Source organism: Candoia aspera, chromosome 2 (assembly GCF_035149785.1).
Source record: "Candoia aspera isolate rCanAsp1 chromosome 2, rCanAsp1.hap2, whole genome shotgun sequence".
Lineage (NCBI taxonomy): Eukaryota > Metazoa > Chordata > Lepidosauria > Squamata > Boidae > Candoia > Candoia aspera.
In genome coordinates this window covers 67,315,399-67,341,679 of record NC_086154.1, presented here as the reverse complement: position 1 = coordinate 67,341,679, position 26,281 = coordinate 67,315,399, and the positions used below count along the sequence as shown (strand labels likewise).

At 36.0% G+C, this 26,281-nt stretch overlaps 1 protein-coding gene across 4 annotated transcripts in view; it reads right to left on the bottom strand.

Annotated features, from left to right (window-relative positions):
- The window catches only part of EBF1 (EBF transcription factor 1), a 390,547-nt gene that overhangs the window by 22,604 nt on the left and 341,662 nt on the right, over window positions 1-26,281 (bottom strand). For all 4 annotated transcript variants that reach the window (XM_063292129.1, XM_063292126.1, XM_063292127.1 and 1 more), the window contains exon 11: window positions 8,243-8,331. In XM_063292129.1, the coding sequence (XP_063148199.1) occupies window positions 8,243-8,331 (89 nt within the window). The remainder of the gene's footprint in view (window positions 1-8,242; window positions 8,332-26,281) is intronic.

Sequence of the window (26,281 nt, the reverse complement as noted above, 5' to 3'; positions counted from 1 at the left end):
TGGTTCTATGAGTCCTATACTGACTAAAGCAACAGTTATAATGAAAAACCAGAACTTCACTAAGAATAAAGTTCACTGAGAGTGTCCATGACAGTAATCAGTTAACCCTGCAAAAATCAGTATGTATGTAAGCCTCAACAAAGCAGCTGGCTTTGGATGCTTGGTCTACTGAATACTCACCAAACATGCAAAGCATCTCCTTTGACCTTCTGAACTACAGAGGAACTTACTAGAGGAATGGCATTCCCTTTATAACACAAATAAGCCCTGTGAACTTGACCTACCAAACAAAGTAATTACTAATTTTAGTGGATATTGCATCAACCCTTATTTTATTGAGGCTATAAATAAACAAATACGGTTCTTCAAACACCAGGAAGTAGAAAATACAGAAAACAACAGGGCTTCTTTCCCATAACAAAAAAATCACCTCAGCAAGAAGTTCAGGCATTTTTCGGCCTGCCACTTTTTGTATATTTTAAAGGCACAGTCAGGAGCTGAGACAGACTGTGTGCGTGACAGAGAGAAACTTGATTTTTTGTTTGGAAGAAAAAAAATTCATGACCCTTGCAGTCAAACAGAAACAAAAAGTGACACTACACATATATAAACAGACTGGCCTTTTGAGCATAATCTCCTAAGGCATCTTCCATCTTTGAAGACTCTTCCATCTTTTTCCTCAGATCCACCAATACTCTTTTACACCAGCAATTCTATAGCCAGGCCTTTGGCTCAAAATAGTACATGGCACATGTCTCATCTAATGTTGCGCTGGTATTACTGAAGTTCTGACAATTGTCTGGTAGTAAGGAGGGATGCTCAGCAGTGTGCAAAATTTTCCTATCCAAAATATTTCAAGTTTCAAATGCCATATTTTGAACAACCTGAAGCTGATTGCAGTTCATTTTTTTTTCCTTCTGATCTTAAAAAAAATGTTCCAGTGCTGTTCTGACTATTCTGTGTTTCAAATTTGAAATAACAGTTTAGTGTTTGAAAAGAGGCTATTTTGAGCTGAGAACATTTCCAGAATGATCAGGCTAGCTATTTCAGACTCAAGACAAGGTGTCCTGAACTTGAAAACAGGACATTTTGAGCTCAAAATGCTTTGAATCTGAAGCATTTTGCATACCACTGACTACAGAGATAAGACTATAAAGCAGCAGTAGTAATGGGAGAGTTTATTAATGTGGCCTGATGTAGTCCCTTAAGTCATTCTACTAGGTGGAGATTTAACAGCTCAAATAGGTGAAAAGTGTGTTATAAACATAGAATCACCATATAAAATCATTCCTAATCTATTTTCACACTTCTTCCCACATTTTTAATGAGGTTTCTAACATGCAGAATTTCAGAGCCCACTGGAGTTGGGTGGCCAATAAATTTTTTTAATAATAATAATAATAATATCAAAAAACATTGGACGGCACATAGAAAATCTGCGCATTGACAAAATTTCCATCTGTCAATTACATCAGGCCACACTGCTTGGATCCACACACATATTACATTGATACATTATGACATCCTAGGTTCTTGGGAAGGACTCGATGCAAATGAAAGCCAACACCAGCTAAAGAACAGGCAGCTGTAATTTCATGTTGTTGTATATATAATAATAATAATAATGTGTGAATTTCCCCATAAGGGTGGATTAGGAGACAATTCTGGATGTCCAATGCCTTGTTTGCAAATTTTATTCATATGTACAGTACTTCTGACACATATGTGGAGCTGTGCTAAGAACCACACCTCATGCACATTGACTACCTGCCTCCATAACACTTATGCACAGAGCACCGAGAGCTGCAGAGCTGACCATCCATGTACTGTACTTAGCTGAGACAAACAGTTTTAGTTTTTATCAGGAGGCACAACAATGGTAAACATTTAACCTACTCATCCACTTCCCCCTGTTTTCAGTTTGGATCTGGACTTAGTTATATTGATAGTGGAGTGGATCCAGACTGCAGATGTAATGAAAAGCAGGGCAACATATGAAATATCCCTTGTCTGTTTAGCATGTTATTATCTACATCTGTCTGGCTACTGGTCTCAGAATTTCAAGCAGAAAGTATTCCAATGCCAGGAGATGCTACAAACCTTTTGCAAGCAAACTTTACTTCTAGTTATGTAATGTAGAGAAATAAAAGGAATTTGCATTTAACAGGCACAAGCTATAATTTGTTAGATTCATAATGAGAAAGGCAGACCATGCAGGCAGTGTTCAAGAGTGATTAAAGAGCTAACATAGTTGGATGCTCCAAGCAGCATCCCTCCTCTCAAATAATTTTTCATGTATGAACTGGTTATCAAAGTAATGCATCCTTTGCATTGAGCTGTATCTTAGATGTTCCATTTACTCTTTCACATTGCTCCTCAGCTACTGCTTATTATTGATATTTGCTAATCATTAAAGGCTACAAATGCAATATCTAAATTGCTTGTTGCGCACCTATAAAAATGCTAAAACAATATTACCGTGATGAGAATACATTGTGCGGCACACAGTGACTCCTGCTTATACGTGCTACTCTGTTTCATTTATGATAAATGACTAAGCATGAATATTCTGTTAGGAAGGAAATTTTCTGTTTCACTTTTCCAATGAGGAACAGAGGGGCTGCCATGTGCCTGCGACCAAATTTCCATGCTTGCTAGCACATAGTGGTGCTGAGTAGCTTTTGGCACAAGTAAGCCAGCAAATGGCTGATTTACTAAATTATGATTGGATGAGCCTTTGCAGTTCCGACAGAAAGTGTGTCTCTTCATGGGGTGTTTAAATTGTTTGGTGTTTAAATATTCAGCATGAGGCTAATGTGAACTGATGAAGGGAGACTGCAAACATTCACTTTCAATATAGGCAGGGAGACAGAGATGCAACGTATCATGTGGCCTGCGGAGGTGGAAATGATTTATATTTAAAGATGTTGCTGTCTACTTCCATTGCTTTAAGGGGCTCTTAATTAGCCTGGTGTTCGAAGGAATAATTCAAAACAAGGAAAGACCCACACAAATAGAGAAGCACCCAAACCTGTTGCTTAAACAAGTGACAGGATTCCAACAAAGTCCTTTTCAAGACCCGTGTGAAAAGGCCAGATTTCTAATAAAATTCAGCAAAGACAGCAACCAATCTCTTTGCTACAGAACGTTGCTTTCTAGTTATGTAACTTCTGCAAGGGAAAAAAAAAAGGATGATTTCTCTACTGCCACCTGCTGGACCTGGCAATAACCCTTTGTCATATCAGGGGAGCGAGCACTCTCGCTTTAGAGGACAGTTACGGCAAGCATTTAAAATACTGTGATCCGAGACACTTCCAGTAGATTAGAATTTTTTATTGGTGCTCTGTTGCCATAACAACATAAAGGCAGCAGATGACTTAAGCTAAGCTTGCTGCTCATCTGGCAGTTAAAATGAGTACAGTTCACTTCACAAGTTCCCCATATGGACCCTTAGTGTATAGTAATGAGGAAACCATATGGTGGGAAAAGAAATGCGCAGAAAACAATTGTGCTCCAGTGGATAAATGAACTGGGCAGAAAGTTATGGGAGACTACAACAGAGAGCATGGTCTGTCTGCTGGCTAGCTCAGGGGCTCTTCCAGAAGGGAACTCCTCCAGCCTTCTTTTAAGCCACCTCTTAATGTGCACGCGTACAAATTGGACAAAACAGCATATTGAGCAGGATCATTCATCCTAAGCTGTCAGCCTTGGGTACAGATCAGCACAGGATGGCCTTATCCAACCGTCATTCTTAAAAGAGAACAAGAAATACCTGGAAATTTAGCTCTTTCTGAAAAGAAATGTTTGGGATAACCCTTTCAGGAATGCTTGCATCTTTTTGCATTTATGCTTGGCTGTAAGTAATATTGGGATATACAACATTTTTCAGAAGGTAGGTGGAAAAGTAGGATGTATATTATTTAGAATTTCCAAAGGATAAAAAGAAATAATTGATTAGCACTCCCAAAAAACCCAAACCCAAACAAAGCCTATCTCTCACTCTTCTGTACAGATGCACAGTATAGAATGTAGGACTAACCAGATATTCAACCTAGTAAGACAGCTTGCTAAAGGCTGCAAAGTCAATTTTGTACTACACATGCTTCATAAAAGATGAATATAAATGCATTAGTTAGACACGGTAAGCTAAATTAGAAGGTCAGGCAGGGCTGGAAGGGCTGAAAAATCACACAACCAATGACTGTAATTACTCTTTTTTAAAGTCTATTAAGTGGTGTTGTTCTATCAAGGCTCAGGGGTATAAGACATGAAGTACAAGATAAAGTAATGTGTATTTATTACTCCCACAGGATCAATTTACTAGATATTTTCAGCTCCATGGAACAAAATACACAAATGCAGTCTTTGTTGCTTTCCTCAAAATTCTGGCATATACATTTCCGAGGGAACTACTGTGTTAAGAAGAAAATGTCTTTACAGGATTAGCATCTTTCTATGTGCTTTATCATTTTGTTGCGTATATGTGTATATATAAAGATTTAACATTACATTTGTCAAATGAGTAGTTGGTTCAATCAAGGAGATCAGTTATCTCTCAGTGTTTTTATCCTAGGTTTCAATCCTTGGGACCAAACCACTGGAAAGACAAGGGAGAAGCATCCAAACCTGTTGCTTAAAGTCTAGGCAATAATAACCTAGACCCTAATCAAGGGTCTGTTCAATATACAGCAGCTTCTTATTTTTGACTCAGTACTTTTATGTGCTCTGAACCTCTCATCAACCTGCTATTTCAAACACTGCATTATCCACTGGAAAGGACTTTTGTAGGATGGTGCTTGTAAGGCTTAACATAAGCTACTTTATCTGATGGAAAATCTCAGTTTCTTGTAGATAAAAATTGTGCTTCAGGCTAAGTCAAACTGTTTGTGTTAAACACCAATCAGCCAACTACATATTGCACCAATGATCAGAATCACTGTCTTTCGGTCTTTCGTTTTTAGGAGAACATGGTCAAGCACATCTCAAGGAGCAAAGTGATCTGTATCATTCTTTCTATCCTTTGTATACCGGAGTTTTTAACCATAGTTTCTAAATTGCACCATCTGCTGTAATCAATTGCTGAGTAAACACTAACCCACTTAGAAAAAGCCCTGGAATGTTTACATATTTCTGCTGACCTTCAAGATGAAAAGCTCTCCTGCACAATTTCAATATGGCTGTGACTTTCAGCTGTCAAAATGTCATTGTTTTAGAGTTATCCCTGATTTTGGACTTTTCACAATACCAACATGGTCACCTCTGACTGTAGCTTTAGTATAATGCCTAATGTAGGCAATACATCAGATTTTAGCTATTGTTTAAATCACCATGAAAGCTATATTGGGAAGTAGTAGTGATGGCCAATTTTACAAAGGAAGATATTTCCAAGGTCACAGAGGAAAAAAGGCAAGTAGATATACTGTAAGTGCCCAACTACACAGATGAATCTACATAATTAGCAAAAGAGTAAAAAGCAAATAGCAAGCGAAAGAGCCCCCATCACACTGACATTTCATTTTGGAGTAGAATCTCTCCAATAATTATTGTTCTTTCTCAGACTACCAAATGATAAGACATATGGCCACATAAGCTCCAGCTTCTAGAAAGAACACAATAGACTTCTAATGGCAGTCAAGTTTTTTAACTGGCCCATCTAAAAGATAAACATGAATTCAACCTTGAATCCTTGAGGAACTAACCACTCTCTGAACCAATACTGTCAAACAAAGCACTCAGACATCCTACCAAAGCACTATTCAATTTAACAAGCTAGCTTTTCTCAAAAATATGCATGAATAACATCCGTTGTAAAGCTAAAATAGATAGAAATTCCAACCTTCATTTCAAAAGTGAAGAAGCTGAGAAGCAGCCGTTTGTTCTGTTTTCTAAAACGAGTCTTGAATTTCAGGTGTAATTCCAAATTTACAATGTATGTTCAGTACAGGAATACAATAGATGAGCTTTATTTGTTTATGGATTCCTGATAATGGAATGACCATGCAGATTACTTTTATTGTTAATTTTAACCCAGTTCAGGCTACATGATACATGTGATGTGTTAGCCCTCTTCAGCCTTCCAAAAATACTAGGACTGCTACTCAATTTCTGAGACTGGAGACCTAATTTATCTGTAGGCTGCCTGTTGGGGAAGACTTCTCTAAATGATTATTTTATTTTGTCTGTATATCATAAGTACAATACATATAATCATAAGTACACTATATATAATCAATACATCTGAAAACCTCAGTGCTGGAGTACACTGATAAGGCTTTATGGCTTTCATGTTTACCAATTTAATTTTTTTTAGTACTTCCTAGCATCCTTTGAGAGCTAGTTTGGTGTAGTGGTTAAGGCATCAGGTTAGAAACCGGGAGAGTGTGAGTTCTAGTCACGCCTTAGGCACAAAGCCAGCTGGATAACCTTGGGCCAGTCACTCACTCTCAGCTCTAGGAAGGAGGCAATGGCAAACCACTTCTGAAAAACCTTGCCAAGACAACTGCAGGGACATGTCCAAGCAGTCTCTGAGAATTGGACACGATTGAGCAGATTAAGAAAAAAAAAGCAAATTTTACCAAACCATTTCTATAATCATAGTACAATTCTCATAATCCAGATCGTAAGTATCCACATGCCTTGTTTTGTCCAATGCCATTGTGTTTCGTACATGTTTCCTCCTATATAGGAACTCTACACCAGGAATTGGGGAATACTGGTCAGCAACGTTCCTTCTGGATGCTATTGGACAACAACACTTGTTATCTCTAGCTAAGGCTCCAAGCAGGGTAAAGTTGCTGAGTATTGGTCTCCCTTAATTATGAAATTTGAAAAACCAAACATAGTAAATATATTTCAGATTTATTCAACTAAAGAGGAGTTCCCAAACCATTTTTTTAAAAATAAAGTCTATTGTTACTGCCTTAGAAAACCTAAATGAAATACAGCTATCTTATGGCTGAATCAGATATTACAATATATACTAACAGCTCCTGAAGCACATATTCAATTTTTTAAATGCATGTTTCTTACAGAAGATCCAGAGAAGGACAGTGCAGTGCTTTAGAGCACACCAAGATATGAGTGTAACAACTGTTGGCTATTATTTAAATACATAGAGTTTAAAGAAGTAACAATGATTGTATTTTGAACAATGTTCTGTGAAGGAGATCTGCTTGTCTTCTTCAATCAGCCCAAGATGGGATACTTCAGATTCCCTCTTCTTGGGATATTATGGGGACAAGAGCCCAGAGATAGGCTTTGTTTGTTGTGCATTCCATCCTTATGGAAAATGCTGCCCACTGTATTTTATTTTATTTTATTTTATTTATTTATTTATCAAATTTGTCACTGCCCATCTCCTCCCACCAGAGGGACTCTGGGCAGTTTACAATAAAGGTAGTCAGTTAAAACAATAAGCATAAAATGTAAATACAATATATAAAAATATAATTACCATTAATAAATAAATATAAAAATAATATTTTGGAAAAGCATAAGAACTTGGCTTTTCCATTAAGCATTTAGGGTTTCAGATCTCTCTTGAACAGAGACTAATTTTAACATTAATTGGTATTTGTTAATTTTATTAGTGAAATTGAATCACTGGGTTAATTTACCATTAACATTTTATGGTAGCAGTTCACCAACTGAAGTTTATGAGAGTGGGTGGAATGGTTAAATGGAGAGATAGATGAATGAATACAATGTTTATGTAATGTAAGAAGAAGCCCTAAGATTGGCTTTGTAAAACTACAAACTAAGTTTGCTTATTTGCTTGCTTTGGCTTTTGGTCATGGAATCACAGGATAGAAAACCTGGAGTCTTTCTGACCATCGACGCTTGTCGGAAGTAATTCTGTATCTTCCTTCAAGTTTTAAAGCTTGTATTAGTCTAACAGAACTGCATGGTCCAATTATTTGAAGAGCTATGAGTCTGACCTTCATGTATGAATGATTTAGTGCTTCATATGTAACAATAATTTCTTGAACATGGCTCAGTAAGTAAAGGTAGCTGTTGCCACTCTTTAAACAGAAATGTATTTAATAAGAGTACAGCTGGATGCAACAAAGCTGAACCAGATATTAGCAAGCTTCAAACACAGCATGTTGCTGTAGTATTCCAGGTGTAGCTGTTGATTGAATACTGTGAAGTGCTATTTGAAAAAAGTGATGCATTAAAGACTTAATCATAAACACATATACAGTACATACATATGCACACAAATACACAACATTTTGCTGACCTTTGGCAAACGCTCAGGGTCACCAGGATGCCTTGGGATGACTTTCTGTAACCTTTGGAAGCCATAGTCAATGGTTGGCTCATTCAAAGCTGGAACAAGAAACATAGTAATTAAACACTAAGCAACCAGGCAAGATGCTCCACTGAAAATCTTGAGTTCTAGAAGCTATCACAGTTCTGGAAGGTCTGAAGAAGTTCACTTCCTAAAAGCTTTCCAGTCTACTTGTTTTCAAGTTTTGCAATGTCATCTCATTGGAAGGAATCTTTTAGGTTGTGGAAACAAAACAAAACAAAACAAAACAAAACAAAACAGAACAAAAAGCCCCCATCACTTCTTACTTTTACCACATATTTGATCCCATTTATATACCCAGCCACTTATATTTTCCTTTTGATGTTAATGATGTGCTTTTGAGGTAGAAAATGAAGAAAGAAATTCTGCTGAAGCCAATACTACTTAAAGCAAAAGTCACAAGAAGTGACACAGATGAAGAACCAGAAGAAGGATTAAAAACTGCATGCAGCCAAATGCTAATATGTCAACTTCTAATCTTGAGCATCTATGCCAAATGGTGATAACTTTCTATTTGGTAAGTAATTAGTACCATTAATGTCATATTTCATAAAGGGCGACCTGAAGTCATGGAAAATTTGGTCAATATTGTTTGATTTATTAACATACACATTTAGGACCAGTTTTCCTTTTCAGGAAAAACAAAACTACAAGCAGCTTGACCAAATCCATAACATCCATTAAGCAGCATCAGACGATGCCTACACAGCAAGACCACAAACATTCTAAAATTAAAACAAAATGAACTTTTAAGAATCTATAGGCACAGAAAAAGAAAAGCATATTTATAACATGGAAAGGTAAGAGTTTTGCTGTCTTTCTTTATGGAAGATGCTTGCCTTTGGAGATGATCGAAAATATTTTTATCTATAGATAAATAAAGTTGGGGAACAGCACTGTATGCAGCATACTCAACTGTTCAGTCATAGTGTGTACTTCCAACTGGACATCTTCTAGTATAACACTTTTTATTTCATGAACTTTTATCCAATTTCCAGGGTTGCTTAGATGTATTTCGGGACAAGAATTCTTAATTATTCTACGGGGTCAGCACTTTGATAAGCAAGGGAGAGCAGACAGTTTCAAACAGCAGAATTCACAGACAGTACCAATTTCCTGTTTCAGTCACTATCCTCTTTTATTTAAATATCCAATAAACTCCTCTCTGAGTCAGAGCTTAATACTAGATGTCACTATGTTTTAAATTTAAATGTGATATTTGCAATTAAGCAAGTAACTTACTAGGGACAGAAGCAAATATCCAGATCTAAAAACCAACCTTCCTATTGTTCAAATTAATAAATAAAATAAATTGAATCCTTATTGCAATTACTCTAGTGACATTCTGGATTAACTTTTTATATAGCTGAATAAATTGATTCATTTATAGATTCTTGGAAGCTTTTCTTGTTGTTTTTAATGAGAGTGGCAACCTCCTCCACCACACTTAAAATGTGTTCCTTCATTCCCCAATGTCCTACTATAAATGTTTTTCCATAGATAAAAAGATTAATAATTTTAAAAAAAAATCTTTTAGACTGAGTAACACTATTTGTGTTCGTGACATTCATCCATACATTAAAAACAAAGTTAACACATACTATAAAAATGCTTTCCCATTACCCTAAGTTTCAAAAGTACATTGAAAGTACTGCCACTTTTAAAGAAGTGTATTAAATTCAAATAGGTCCCAAGGCTAATGGAAGCAATTTGTGTACCAACCCAAACTGACTGGCCTACTTTTCAAAATACAGGTATGATAATCTCATGATTTTAAAAGGACATTTAAATTGAAAGACTGTGAATATAGTATATAATTATACCAATAGCACCCTTTAACTTGTCAGCTTGTAAATCTAAAAGGCTATCAATCATTTCTAAAGAGGAAATAAACCTTAAAATTCTTTGATTGACTGTGCTTACTTTTTATGTTTTTTTAAAAAGAAATGGAAAAAATGGATTAAAGTGGCCAGAAATCCATTTACAAAAATACATTATTTTACATAGGTGAGTAAAAAGCCAATAATTATACTTCCAAAAGACATCTAAATCAAAGTAAGTACTTTCCCTCACTTATGTATTTTAAGTTGTATGGAAGTTCAGATAACTTTTTTATTAAAATACTTTTCTAAATGAAATGCTTATTGAAGTAACTAATAGAATACCGTTTTCATTTAAGGTAATGTAATCATTTTTGCAAATATGAGATTTAAGCCATTTTCTCCTATCTAAACAAAAAACTTTCAACTTGTCTCTTGTGTGAATTAACTAAAATTACACCCAGGTGCACAAAACCTGTCTGTCTATGCTCATGTATGAGTTAAGGCACAATATTTATTATTCTTTCCATTTTATGAATTACTACTTAAACCCTTGAGGAAGAACTTTCTTTGAGATTAGACTTGAATGCAGTCAGCCTTAAAAACTCTTTATGCAATATACATAAAACTGTAACTTAAAAAATCCAATATATTCAATACAACAGAAATTTAAACATAAACAAAAATAACAATTGAGAATTATTTTCAAGTTGCCCAAACCAAAAGTTGTATTTTAGATGAATTTCTTTTAATATGCTTTAGAAATGACAGTATTGTATATACAATGGACTGATCATTTTCATAACTGTGAATAGACAAAATGTATTTGTATTTTCTGCTTTTTCGTTTCGGAAACAGACTTTGAAATATTATCTTCCTTGTTTCAGTGTTTCATATCAAGAAGGGCTATTGATATACCAGTAACGTTTTCATTGTTAATTAAATGACTGATGCACAGGAAAGGGAATGTGTCTCTACCTCCAGACACATTCCCATCTTGCAGCCGAATGATTGACACTTAATATCAGCAATTAAAAGAACTTGTTCGAATACCATAGCTTGAGAAACTCATTCAAATGTAATGGGAATAATTGGATTAGACATATTTATTATTTGAGGAAAAATAAACACATTACATGGGAAATATTTTGGAGGTACCCCAGAGCAAGACAAAAAACAAAACAATGCAAGTTATTTTCCAAGCACTGTTGATTTCATTTCATTTTCTATACCACTTAATTTAAAATGCACATACCCAAGGCATCAGATTAAAAAATACAAATAAAAGCTGCCCTTAAATGTATGCAGTAGTATAGTCCAAGACGGTATTTTGAATTACATTACTAGGTTGGTTGGTTGGTTTATATTGATTTATATGGCCACCCATCTCACAACAGTGACTCTGGCAAGCTATCATAAACATACAATCCTATGTTTCAAGCTTTACCTTTTTCAATATTTTTCAAGTTTGAAATGGATGAAATCAGAACATAAATAATTATGATTTTGCTTAGAGAGGTATTTTGGAGGAGGGGAACCACATACAAGTGTTGATTTCTTAAATTTGTGTTTCATGTACTGATTTTTGTTTTGCTAATTTCAAGTTTATACAATGCATCTTTAGGAAGAACTGCCTTCAAATTACATCAAAGCCAAATAAAGCATTAAAGAAACCAAGGAGTATTGGTCTTTCATCTGTCGGTGGATAAAACGTGTATTACGTATTTAAAAATCCTGCCCATTTTTAATCTTCATCACATTTTAGAGATTCCGAGATGCCAGAGTAGGCTGAATATCCACTACCATTTCCTGACCTTCTTTTCTGGAATCCATGCTTACTATTTATACTTTTTCTTTTAGTTCATTTATTTATTTATTTGGTTTATAGTACCACTCAATCAACTAGCTGTTCAAGATTGCTTATAGGTAGGTTAAAAACATGACCTTTTACCCCACTGAAATTTTCCCCCTAACACAGAGAGTCTGGTGGACTCCAATCATAGGAAGATGTACTTGCTGGTACCTTGATTTCAAGGTGCCAGCACACCTGCATGAGGGTGCAAAAATGTGGTCTGGGATTCCTCCTACCAGCATTGTTTTTGCAGCCCTGGAGCTCACCCAGAATGTATGGGGTCAAAAACTGGGGCTCTTTCATTTCAGTTTTGGGAGGTTTGAGGAGTAACCTGGGAGTCTTAGGCTTTGAAGATATTTAAGACACCAATTTCACTCTTTAAAACTCCAAAACAGGTCCTGGCTTCATTCATTTCTGAAGTGCAGCACTGACATACCCCAAAACGTCTAGTGGGGCCTTTGAGTTGATGGAAGGTGTGCCCCCCTTTCTTGTTATTGTTATCTTTGCTATATTAATGCTCTGTATTCCTATAGTACTAGTATTATGGTAGAGGCAGGATGGTGGAAAAATAACCAGAGAAAATTCACAAAAGTAAGAATTACCGACAGTCTTTGAACTTTTCCAGGACATAAAGGAAGTCAATGAAATTCTGAGATGTCAAGGTTTAGTGTTGTAATCTGTAGTAAGCAGCAGCTTTTTTTTCAATTACTGCTGACCTAGAGAAACTGATAATGTTAGTGGCTTCCAAATCTGTTGAGAGTACAGTTTCCAGAATTCTTAGCTAGTACAGAGAACAGCTATGCTACCTGGAAGTTGTAGGGTTGTAGTCTCAACTCATCTATAAGGCACAAAGCTGGGGAAACTTGCTTCAGGTCCTCATATTAAATATACAAAGAATGAATGAAGCCCTGTACACACCATATTTTTTTCATGTTCTCTAGCATATTAAATTCAGTGTATTAAATGGTAGCACCCTCACAACATTTCTAGTCAACACATTTCTAGCTTGCATACTGGGTCAGGACACAATACAACCTGTCTGCCTAGCATACAACTATCCTAACAGAAAGCATGCAATTTTTCTTTGAACTTTGACACACATATCCATATATATCCTTGATACTTATTCCTGTCCTTGTAGTTTAGGAAACGTCTCAAAGAAGACAATGGCAAATTGATTCTGCACTAGTGGTAATAGTGTATACTAGTTACTGATAAAACAAACAGATAATCCCCCATTTAAAATTAGCATACATGATTACTACCTGTCCTGTTACCAAAAGAACTGCATGGTTGCATCCAGTTCAGCTATAAGGAACTCATTTTTTAATCATTTTCAAACACAGAATAACACTGATTGTGCATGGAGGAAAGCAATCTAATACCCAGCCAGTACAAGTCTCCTTCAGATTCCTAGAGATGCATTTTCCTAACCAAAGATGCAGAGAATCATCAAAATCCACTTTGCACATGCATCCTCGGGTGAAAAAAGTATATCCTGAGAATCTCCCATATAAAGAACATTTTCTTTCTTAATACAGCCTTAATTTTAAAAAATAAAAAAAGAACTGTACTGTTTTTGTTGTAATGATTGTAAAGATAATTTACTACATATAAATCATAAATTGTTCTTTTTTACTTTAAGTATGTATTTCCATTGGCCATGGAAGTGGCTGCCAGAGGTTCTACAAGGGCTGAAGGCTTGGTGGTGAAGACGTGCTTGCAAGGCTAACTCAGAAGTTTCCTCCTTTAATGACTGAAACATAAAACTTATTCCCGTGAATTTTGTTTCTTTTTCTTAATGGTACTGAAGCCTGACGTCATTCTTTAGTCAAATTATGTAACTAATAACAAATGTAAAGTTTTGATTTTATAGCAACTTGGGAGTCTAAAGAAACATTTCACAACTGAATCAGACTGCAAACTAGCAGCTGTGTCACTGGCTTCTCCTCATAACTGATCTTCATTCAAGCAAAGAGTCCAGTTGGGAATTGGTGAAATGTTGAGGTTTAATTACTGTTATCAAGCCGGATTCTGCCCATGCAGGACTGCTTGCTTTGCCTCTCTTGCTAGTCATTAAAGCAGCACATGCGCCTGAAAGAAAGATGCCACCACTTTAGGAATCCACCCATGAAAGTGAATGTTCCTAAAGCCACCTGGAGAGCTTCCGTAACTAGGAGGGAACTGCTGTGCTCACCTGAAGTCTGAAGCATTTCTTCTGAATGAAGAAGTGCAGCTTATACATAATGTCATCCAGAATTTTGGTTAAAAAAAATTGCTGGTGCTACTTTGAACATGCTGGAACCACAAAATTACACTTGGAACAGAACATTTAAAATTGCTGCGTGTGTCACTCAGGCATTCCTCCTTACAATTCCTCGGCTTCAATCTCTTCTTCATTATGAAAGACTAATAGAGGTTGGAAGACCACATAACCCTACAATGCTGTATGGGACAGACGGGAACCTTTTAATGAGAAAAGACACTTGTCAAGTATCTCCTGTTTATGGATCTAGTTAAGAAAGCATGCGAGAGAGCATTTATATAAGTGGCCTATGAATCATTCTTCCTAGCACTGGATGTTATCAAATACACATTTTATCAAATATTTATGACATTGCTATTTGGCTATTTAAAGGGAATGAGTTTTAAGATGATATTGTGATTCGAGAAATCTATGCAAATATACTCAAGTCTCAGAATCAAGCTGTTTGAACTCTTAGTTGCACTATGAAGAAAGAAATGTGGCTACAAATCAATCTGAAAGAAAAGTGTATCTCTGGTAAGTTTTTCATTCTTGGATATGATTTTTTTTTAAAAAAAATAAATATTTATTTAAAATATTAGAGATATATTATATCAAAAAGTCAGGAATGGCCCTGATCAATAGATAAACTGGATGATGCAAGCTGAATAAATCCAATAGAAATGTTCATTCACCTGCCTGGATTATTACGATTGTATGAAAATGAACAAGAAATGTTAAAAGCAAGCAAAGTATCCCATTATAAGGTTTATTAACTAACATTTGAAGTGGAAGATACTGGAGTAATCAATCACCTCTTGTTCCTTACAATTCTTTAAAAATTAAAATCTGAGACATGTTAAAATTAAGATTTATAAATAAAACTTAAGTGTATAAATCAATAAATAGGTTTTATTTATGAATAGTTAGCAACTGTGATTAATTGACCAAGAGTTTATATTATAAAGAATTTTGTGCTATTTTTTGACCTCGCAACTTGCAATCTTTCAAAATATGCAGGTATAATCTTGAGAGTCAGTGATGTTAAATACAGGCCTAGGGCTCATTCAATTCACTAGTATTGTAGTTGATTCCTCTTATAAGCATCTGCTGGAAGCCAGGATGACCTCATGCATATCATGACATTATCCCCCCAAAAACGTTTGGCTTATGAAGCAACTGATGCAAGTTACATAATGCATGTCAGTTGTGTGATAATGTCATGATGCATGTGATGTCACTTGCCTCCCCCATGGATGCCCAAGGATGTCCTTTTTGTATATGACTACATGCTGCAGTCCTCTTCAGTTGCTGGGGCTGCAGTATGTAGTCATACTAAAAAATAATCGTAAAGCATTATAACGTTAGTCATGTCTTCAGCAGTCAGCTAGGAGCATGACGAAGTATTGTTTGGCTGTTCTATATGCACGTGTCCGGGCTGTTGTGCAAAATGAAGTTTAAATACACACACATTTTGCTGACTGCGAAGGAGCCTTATCAAACCGATAATCCCATGATAAATGGGCCACAAGAACGCGCTTAAATTCAACTGCTATTGCTTCACTGCAAAATCTTGCATACTGATTCTAAAAGAGGAACTTCTGGATGATTGTTTTATTCAGTTATTGGAAACAACCAGCAGGAGAAAGAAAAAAATATTATATTTTTTACCATATTTTTTTACCCTGACTGTGATTAACAGGTGGATTTAAATTAGTAAACATACATAAAATAAGTTGCCTTATGTTCCTAGGGGAGTAGATGTGAAATTCTGGAGCTTCTAGTAGCCTCTAGATTCAGCACCAGCAATAACACTCACCCTGATAATTGTCCAGCTGATGTCCTCAACAGTTTTGACAATAACCATTATCGGGAGGAGGCAATCATAGCAACCTGCCTGATAAACATGTTTCCTTGCCCTCACACCCTGGTGAGCACCGTGACACTCTACTTTTATCATCCAGGGTGTGCTCAGAATGAGCTTAGAACAGCAATTGCCAGGAATAGGCAGGCGATAAACTGCATTGATTTAACACATCTTGTTCTCAATCATGCTCGGATTTTCTGAGCACGCATTTTTCCTGTACTTCAGCTTGTAGCTTTTATCTGACGAGCTGATCCCTTTTCACTGGAAAATGAAAAGGTCGCACAATAAGACACGGTTTACTGGAACTCCAACACGCACCGGAGAAAGTATTTTAGATAAATACTGGCAGACCTACAGGAGCTGAATTTCAACACCACAATTGCTTAACAACAATACTTATTACTCTCCTAGAACAAGCCTACAAGCACCTTAATGCCTGACAGCAGGGGAGGGCACCAAGTTAGAGGCGGTAACTGAAAAAAATCTTCTCTAAGTCTCTTTAAAGATGAAATGCTCCTTTTATAAACTTTTATAAATGTCCATAAAACAGGGGAAAGCTAACTCTCCTTTCAGCAGTTGCCACAAGCCCATTTCCCTTTGCAAGTATATACTGGGAGAATAAAATGGGAAAGCTTTTTTTGTTATTTCAAATAGGTAGAAATTGAACCTATGTAAGGATCAGCTGTGAATGCTAAACAAAAAGTATTCTCTAAGGGAGAAATCCAAGTGTATTTATTTGGTCATTAACACTGCTATTTAGAATCAGAGAGCAAGTCATGATTCAGTTTTATAGAAAGTTTCCTTACCAGGTCCTAATATCTAACATCTGGTTTGCATCATCTATCCTGATTAGCTGAAACTTTCCCATCTATGGGATATCAAGCAAAGCTCCTTCTTATCTGAGAAGGGCAAAAGAATTTCTTTAGTCACTTGCTGCAAGCCAGGCTGCTTTTATATGCTAGCCTCAGAACTTCTCAAGAGAAATATATAGAAAAAGCAAGTCAATTCCCACAAGGATAGAAACCATGCCTTACACTGATAGGATCAGAGAGACAGCAAAACAAAATGGGAAAAGGTCAAGGATGCATCTGCCTTGCTTTATATGTTCTGTGGTGTAATTTAGACATTCAGGGTCTAGATTCACTGATGCAGCTGCACCACTCAGAATGCAAATCAATCTCTGATAATTTGCTTGCTCTGTGATTTAATCTAACTGGATTAACCAATCCAACTGTGGTAACCAATGTAGTTTTGTTTACAAATGTCCTTGACACCAGCCAAATGTAATGTTCTAATATTATCATAAAAATCAATACAAGTAAACGTAAGAGAACTTTCAAACCGAAAGCATTCAAAGTATAAAGAAACAAGGGTACCTAGCAAGATCTCCTTATGCAAAACAAATCCTGTAGTCAACAGTGGCAACCAGCAAGGTCAATAGAATTCCCAGAGCTAACCTACTGCAGAAAAGGGATAAACTGTAATAACTTATTCTCAATTCTCTGGAAATCCACCTACATGGAGGTAAGGTAGTCTATTCATTCACCCATCCATTCATCTTTGGGTCCTGATGGCCCAATGCACTACCCAGTCCACCTCACTCTATTCTTGTAGTCACCTTAAATGCAACATCACAAATAATATGCATCCCCTGGGTTCCCTTCCTAACACATGTTTCCTTCAAATAGGAGTTAGGACTAGACTGCAAGAGCAACATATATCCATGGATCAACATGCCAGTAGCCTTAAAGAAAAAAACAAACAGGTGGACTAGAGTTGGGAAGTGCTTTGATCTTCCCACATTTTTCTGTTGTATATGATCAGCGTTTGCATGGTGACTCTCCACATTTCGAACAATTGGTTCAGCAGAGTGGGGTCTAATGTTTGACTAATTGGCTACATGTTTAATCTTTAATCCAAAGGATGTTAATTTATTAGTCTGATTAATCTGTGTATTTGGTTAATGGATTGATCAGGATTACAGCATTAAACAAAATACAAAGCAGTAATTTTTTCTAGAAATACATACTGAAACAAAGTAATATCAGTAGAACAATAGATGCCTAACTTGGCGCCTTATGAAAAGAAAAATCTGTGCTTCGACAACCCAGCAGAATCCCATCTTTTGCTTTTAAATTCCTTGCAGCACTTCAAATGTTGTAAGAACCACAATAATATTGACATCTAGTTTTAGCAGTTATACCTAACTATAAAAAGTACATGCTTTAATTGATGTTATCTATGCTAAGCAGAGCACTGGAGCAATGGTCTGACTTGCTATCCCATAACATTAAAGTATAGAGAATCAGATTAACTTTCTGTGAAAAAAAAAAATTGCCACAATGTTTTTGTTTTAAGGAGGTAAAGTCCTTGCATGATATTTAAAACCCAAATAATATTCTTGAGCGCTGAATATTGCTGTAACACCTTTGCTCCTACTAAATGTTTGTAAAAATACTTGTTGATAGATAGTTCTTATACTGCATATTTGAGGAATTTCAGGACAGGAAATTATTCTATTTAACTATCTAGAATGATTAATGTTCTACAGCTTTCAGTATGTTGGCTTTTACATTGCAGCATTTCAAGAAGGGACATACTTGTATAAAAAGGTTACTCATGGAAAATGTCTCAGATATTTTATATTCATTCAGACATACAGGCTTCAGGGAGCAGATTAGAACTTAAAATATGATGTATGAGTACATTACCTAGGCTGTTCAGATCTACATGCAGTGCAACTTAAAATCAATTAACTAGAACTTAACCTGGCCTCAAGTCAATGAGAGCTCTGCCGCTGCATAAAGCATGAATTTAGGGAACTCCATAATTTTGCTGGACAGTAGGCTATTTCATCTGCTCATTTTAATGCATTCTGGACTCTGAAACAGAGAGATGATTTACACAGGATATCCATCATCTGATGGCCACAGAATGAAAAAAATGATATACATGTGAATCAGACAGGCAGACAGACAGAACATTTGTATCAGCTTGCAACATCTCAAAAGTGAGTAATCATGTGTGAGAAAAGTGAGAGAAAATCTACCACAAAATTGTGAAATGTTCAACGATTGAAAGAGAATGGCATTCCACTTCTTGATTTGGAAAATGCAAATTTGGTCAGCTCTTATCAAATGTGAATAAGCAAACTTCATCTTTAATTTGAATGTATTATTTCTACAAACTAAGATTTATCATATCAAAACTCATTGAATGGAAGAATAACTTTCCATAGCTGCTAAAATAGTTCCAACAAAAACCTTCATTTTGGCTCAGTGAGCGTACAGAAATCAGAAATATAGCTCCAAATATTTTGTGGCATCCAGATTTCAGTTCTAGATGTGGCTGCTGTAAAATGTGAATAGCAGGGAACTAGCAGAAGTAAAACTGATGAATCTAGGAAGGCAGAAAGGAAGAGAAGCCAACTTTTTCAGATAGCTAGTAAAAACCATCACAAACGAAACATGTGTAATAAAGGCTGACTTTGAGTAGCAAAGGTTCTATAATGATTTGCTATAGAAATCTCCAGAAGAGGCTGTCTTTAGCAAAAAAAATTTTCAGAAGAAGAAAAACTGAGAACAGATCTGTGATTCAATTATTCTTTCCATCTTCATCTATGTCTCTGCCCCTTTCTAAAGTGGCAGCTATTAGAAATTTTTTCCAAAGAATAAAGACAATTACAATAATTTCAGCCCTCAGAAAAACTTTGGGAGACAATACAAGAGTTGTCATAGAGAAGGGACAATATATAACTTGGATAAGAAATTATAGGCATAAAAAAGGTTAATTATGCAAATAATAATACAATAACTTAAAAAATCCTATGAGCTGGAACACTGACAAACATGAGAATTTATCAGAAAATGGTTTTCTCACCCTGATAGTTATTGTAAAATTCAACATACATGCTTACAGGAACATTGGCACTATCTCTTTCTTTCTTCTTGAGGAAATACGCAATTTATGGCAGAGTTTTCATTTCTCTGTATTGCAAATAAAGTGTAATTTGATTAAATGAAGCAGTAAGTTGTCTAAAACAATTTATCTGTCATTTGACTCAGATTTTCATTCAAAAAGGGAATCAAAGGATGGATGTGCAGTCTAAGAAAGAATGGCAAGCTACTGTTGGTTTATTTGTAAAAACAAGAGATAGGTAGATAATATAGCTGAGGTGAAAATAACTTAAAGCCCTATTTTGCCAATATTTTCCACACTATATATCATACAATATTTTACAACGAAAAATAAGATGGTATTATTTAAAAAAAATGCACACCAAACTGTGAATAGTAAAATTAGCATGTTTTGTCTTTTTCTTTTGGGCCATTGTGGTTTTGCAGTAGATGCTTATGATGCTGAAGCAATGAAACAAACACCGGGGCTTCCCTGTTTTGAATGTGTCAGCAGCTAAGCTGTCAAGCCTCTCAGCTTCTTCTGGCTGGAAGCAGGTGTGATAGTTGGATTACAGCTGCTATCTGCGCTACAGCACTAGGCAACTTAGACCTGTAGTGTGCAATGCAATACAGAACAATGTGCTGGACAGTGTCCTTGTAATGGTTCCTACTCACTTACAGTGGTACCGTAATTCACTCACAAACTTCCAACACATCCCCAGCCTTAGGTTAAAGAGCTAGCCTGCAGAGTTTGCTTATAAACATATTGATCCAATGGGAAAAGGACTCTATGCCTCGCTTTTTTAAAAAAAGAAAAAGGGAGAGTGGGGCATATTTATGGGATGCTGACGTAGCTACCTAAGAAAATACATCTTCTATGATACTCAGTTAGGAGAAGTCATTCACTATAGCCAAAATTAGTTGGCAAAGGTTTAAGGGATAGTGCTGAAGAAACTTAAAAGGCTAAGGTATTTATCCAAATTAATCTAGTATTGGGTTTCTTTTAAAAAAAAAATTATTAATATTTTTAAAAGAAAAAAGAGCAAGCAGACAAGCAAAAGAAGAAAAGAGAAACAGTAATTGATACAGAAATACAACATCTATAAATGGGCAAAGGAATTACCAAGATTGTACAGTTAGTGCTCAGTGTATCTTTGATTAGAAATTAACCATAGAAAACATTAAATTACAGTTAAGTGTATTAAAGTATCTAATAATGTAAGTAATAATTTAAATCTCTGCGCTAAGTGCCAAAATCTCCACTATTTGTTTTTTAAAAATAGGAGAGAGAGAGAGAGAGAAGAAAAAAACTACTAAAAACATTATAGATAAATATTAGTTCCTAACTTCCCCATTGTTGTATTCCAACTAATGTAGAATTTTTATTACATTTAAATTTTGTGTCTCTCTCTAATTTCAGTTCTTTAGTCAGTTCATTTCCCCCTGTAAAACCATCCTCTAGATATTTATATTTGCCTTGCTGCAGAATATATAATATGTACAGAAGCCATTCTTGTTTTAGTTAGAATTCTGTTGTTAATATGTTTTGGAAAGATCTTGAGTAAGAAGAATTGTGCTTTCATTTCATATCTGATTTCTAAAGTTCCCTGACCAGTGTTGTGTTTTTCTTTCCAGCAATTTTGAGTTTTGAAAAAAGTATTAGGTTTCTCACAAAGAACCCACGAGCCATTTAATATCCAAGACAGCCACTCAGAGAGGCCAGGATGTAGATTTTCTTTAATGTGCCAACTCAGTTGGCTGCAGAAGGGGGTCCAGATGTTTCTGTCCCTCATATTGGTAGCACTGCGCTGGGGCTTATGGTTTGTGGCTTCTCCTTCCAGCTCTAGCTCCTTATAATTTGGGGGGAAGCATTAGCCTGGCTCTTTATGGCGATGCATAAAGTAAAAGGATTCCATGAATTTGCATGGTGTTATTGTCTGCAGCAGTAGTAATATATGCAGAAGGTGTTTAGGTCAGGAGTTCTCAACCATTTTGGGGATGCTAAGCATGTTATACGAAGTGGTTGCTGGAGTAATTGCCCCTACAAAATGGCTGCTGGGGGGACATAATCAGTTACAAAACATCACACTACCAGTATGCTCCAGGTTCCCCTCACACAGGACCCTCCCTAGTATCGCTGCTTACCTCTATTCTTTTTGGGGGCATGAGGCCATAATTCCAAACAAAGCATGGGTCTGCCACAGGCAGGGCAGCCTGTTGGTTTTATTTGCTAAGAGTTTAGGAGGTACAGTTGAGGCCCAGAGACATTTACGGAAATAAAGAGGAAGCAGAATGTAGGTACTTACAGTAGCTTGCAGCATGCTGGCTTTCCTTTTTTAAAAAATGAACAAATAAATGTTGGGTGAGGCAGGGATCTGATAGGCATCAAAGATGGACTTTGTGGGTATACTGAAACTCTAGAGTGCCATGTGGTGGATTCCAAACTTATGTGCATGCACAAATTCATTCTGAAAAATTTCCACTATGTATTCTACCCAGCCTAACACAATGACTGCTTACATCTTCTTGAAAGGCCAAAATGCACAGTGTGAACGTTTTGTTGAAATGTCTGGTGTGTACTGAGTACACATTTCTTCAGTGTTCTGAAATTTATTTTCTGTAGTAATTAGTGGCAGTTATGATATGGCATTTTCAAGGATCCCAGTGTTATTAGACATTCCTTATTTTGGCAATGGCTCAGGAAGACTTTGATAATTCTATATCCTATGCCAGCATTAAGGTACTACAGATGTAAGAAAGAAATCATGCTTTGTCATACACTCTTCATTCCAGTATGAATGGAACAAAAAACAAATCTAAGGGACAAATAGTAATATGACTAGGCACCTGAGAAAGATAGTAATACATAGGAGAGAGGACTCAGAGGAGATTGTAGGACAGCAGCCATTGGTATGACAGCCATGTGAATTCTTATGTCATCTTTCTAATTGCTCAGGTTTACTGAAGAAGATATAGACTAAAGAATAGAAGGGTCTGTGTAGTCACAATGACAGCCGTTAACAGCAGACACTGTCAATGGAAAGCCATACCATTTTGTGGTAAAACTTTGAGCCCAGATTCCGCAAGCCCCCCCCCCCCTAGCTTCACAAGACCCTTGTAATGAGGCACTGCTAGCTCCGGAATAATGAGCTAAGGAATGCAGTTCCAATTTCAGGTGTGATTTCACACACTAAAGAATCAGATCAATATGACCAGCAGCAGGCCGTTCAATACTTCCTGAATTATTGCTTCATTTTTCTTCTTATTATAGATGAGTTGTGTTATTATTTTCCTCAAATCAATATTTTACAACCTTTTTTATCCGTTTCTCCATAAATTTTGTGATTACTTTAAACTGGGAATTCCGGCACACTAAATAAGATGCAATATCTGAAAAGTAGTCCGTGTACCAGCATTTTTTTTTTCTCTTTTCTTCCCTTTTTAACAAAACAAGCACTATACCAGGGTGAAAGGGGCAGGTTTATAAGAATATGATTGAAAAGATTTTCACTGAAGTTGAAAGCTTATTGGCTTTTGCACATGGAAGAAGCTTCTATACTTTTTTTTTAAGCATGTTTTTAAAAGATTGTGTTTAAAACAGAACTCGGACAATGATGCACCTGAAATTTAATGCCAAGCAAACTTTTCTCTATACCACCACTGTACATGATCTCACTTAAAGGGCCAGCATAATTCACTGAAATCGTTTCTTATTAAGAAGATAATTCTGTGCACCTTGGAATGATTTAATTAGCTTCCAGAGCTGTCTCCTGCTAAGTGTTTAAAGTGTCTGCAAATCAAATCAGGTTAATTCATCTGCTGCAGAACTCTTAGAGTGTCTTAACAAAAACTGCCTTCTTTAGACATTAATGGAAGCTGCCCATTGGAGAGGAAGCAATGTAAGTTAATTACCCAGTGATTTGGGTATTGCACTGAAACCCATACCAAGGGTATGGAGACTGTTCCTAGTCCTTCCATGAGTTGGTGAATGTAACAATCTTCCAATGATTCATAAAATTGGGTTGACGAGAATTCTGTTCAGCATTTGATTAAAGGTGACTAAAACAATCTTGGTCAGGTAAACTTTGGCATTTTAATGGTTACAATGGGCTACAACTAGATCTTTTGGAGTTGATAAAGCAGATTTTTTGGTATTCTATATTTCATGAGATTTTATTTTATTTAATGTTTGCAAGCCATGTAAAGCTGGTTGATTTAAAATAAATTTAATAAAGACATAAATTTAAAGGAGTTGCATATCAATTTTAAGGTATAACTGTCTCTCAAATAATAACATAATTACAAGCATAAAATGAGGTCTTAAATGTGACATGCAGCATCTATTTTACGAACAAATCACAATTTTACTAAATTTATTTTATTTATTTAAAAGATTTGGATGGCTGCTCATCTTAAGGCACAATTACAACCACAATAAAACTACAAAAGCCATACAAACAGAAACTAAATCATCCTCCTGGGATACCCCAACAACCATCTGCAGGCTCCCATCACTTTACCCCAGTGCCTAGGTGAAGAGCCAGGTCTCTATGGCATTCTGGAAGGCTAGAAGGGTGGAGTCCTGCTGGATCATGGTGGTGGGGGGAGATGTTCCATAAGGTAGGGGCAGCCACAGAAAAGACATGCTTCCTAGGTCCCACTAGAATATATGTATTCAAGCATTGCCTGCATTATATGAGTATGACCATTAACAGAAGAGGCTAGAACAGGTTTTAAAAGGCTTCATTTATAGTTGGGCCACAAGATGATCTTTAGAAACAGGTCATTCTATTCTTTAAGCATAAAAATGTTGTTTTGTTTATGCTTCTGGATCCAATGTTTTGCAATTAGTTGGTGAATTATTTAATTTTTTTAAAAAATTAAATTTATATCACCGCCCAACGCCCCCCATCGGGCAACTCGCCCATCCATACCCAAGCAAAGGTTGAACTTCTCTGTTAATTGCAACAATATAAAGAGGGCAAACAGCCTGAATATATCAGTCATGGGTTTTTATCATTGTAGGATAAAAAGTGATTGCTAGCATCATCCTGGCAATTAAAAATAAGAAAAGAACAAGTATATAAAAATGTCATCAGGATGCCATCATGCTTACTCTGAAATCCAGTGATACGGAAGGAGGTGGCAATGGAACCGGGCACATATATCTGTTTTTCAATTATTTTAAATCCAAGGATTTTCTTAATATGTTCACGCTCTGTTTCATTTCCAGAAAGCAAGCAAGTCGTTAAGTATTCTGGGGTGCTTATATATTTACCTTTTATAAGATAGATTTTATAAGGGAATGTAGATTTTCTCTTTCACATGAAAGGAAATGAGGGAAGACCTTGATGGTTACCAATACTGTACTTCAATTTTGTATTCATTCATTCATTCATTCATTCATTCAACTTATAGTGTGCTTTTCTGCTCAGATGAATATTCAAAGAGGTTACTAATATTTTTTAAAAGTACAAAAGTTCAAAACATAGAACAATAGCTTGATTATATTCTTGGAATTGAACACTCCTAGGGTAACATTTCTATCATGACCCAGCATTGTTCCAAGGATATTCTGCCTCTGCACTGCTAAAAGCAGCCATACCATCAGTGGAAATAAAAGGAAAAGAAAGAAAAACCATCCCATTTTTCACAAGTTTGAAATATTTTATTATCTCTCCCCCTCCCCAAAAATTAATTCAGAGAACATTTCTTCTTTTCATGGGAACAAAAGGTCTTATAAAAGTTAAGACGTATTGAATCCTAGGAACATTGTCAGGCTATTGTAGGCATCCAACTTAACCAGAAAATTATCTCTCTGTGGCATTTTAAAAGGTATCATATAGCTACAGTCCACAGTAATATGCGTTTATTTAGAAGTCCTCTTTTCTTGATGAGGCATACTCCCAAAAATGTATTTGGTTACAAAATACAAAGTAGTCCAACAGTTACTAGACTGGCTTATTAACATTCCTTTAAAGTTTAATTGCAAAATCCTAATATTAATTGATATTATAATATAAAACAAATATTAAAGCTAAATCTCAAAACTCTGAATAAAGAAAAGTTCAAACTATTAGTTCTTTGTGTTCTGCATGGAAGACCTGGGTGGGAGGGATTCATAAGAGTCTTTAATTAACCCTAGATCTTCTGGAAGTCAGGATGAGGGTTTCCTGGTGGTAACTACTAGTGCCAGGTGCAAATGAACAAACATGGCAAACTAGCAGCTCCCAGTGCCAAGAGGTTAACCACAATTTATATTCACAGGAAGAAAGTGGCACATTATG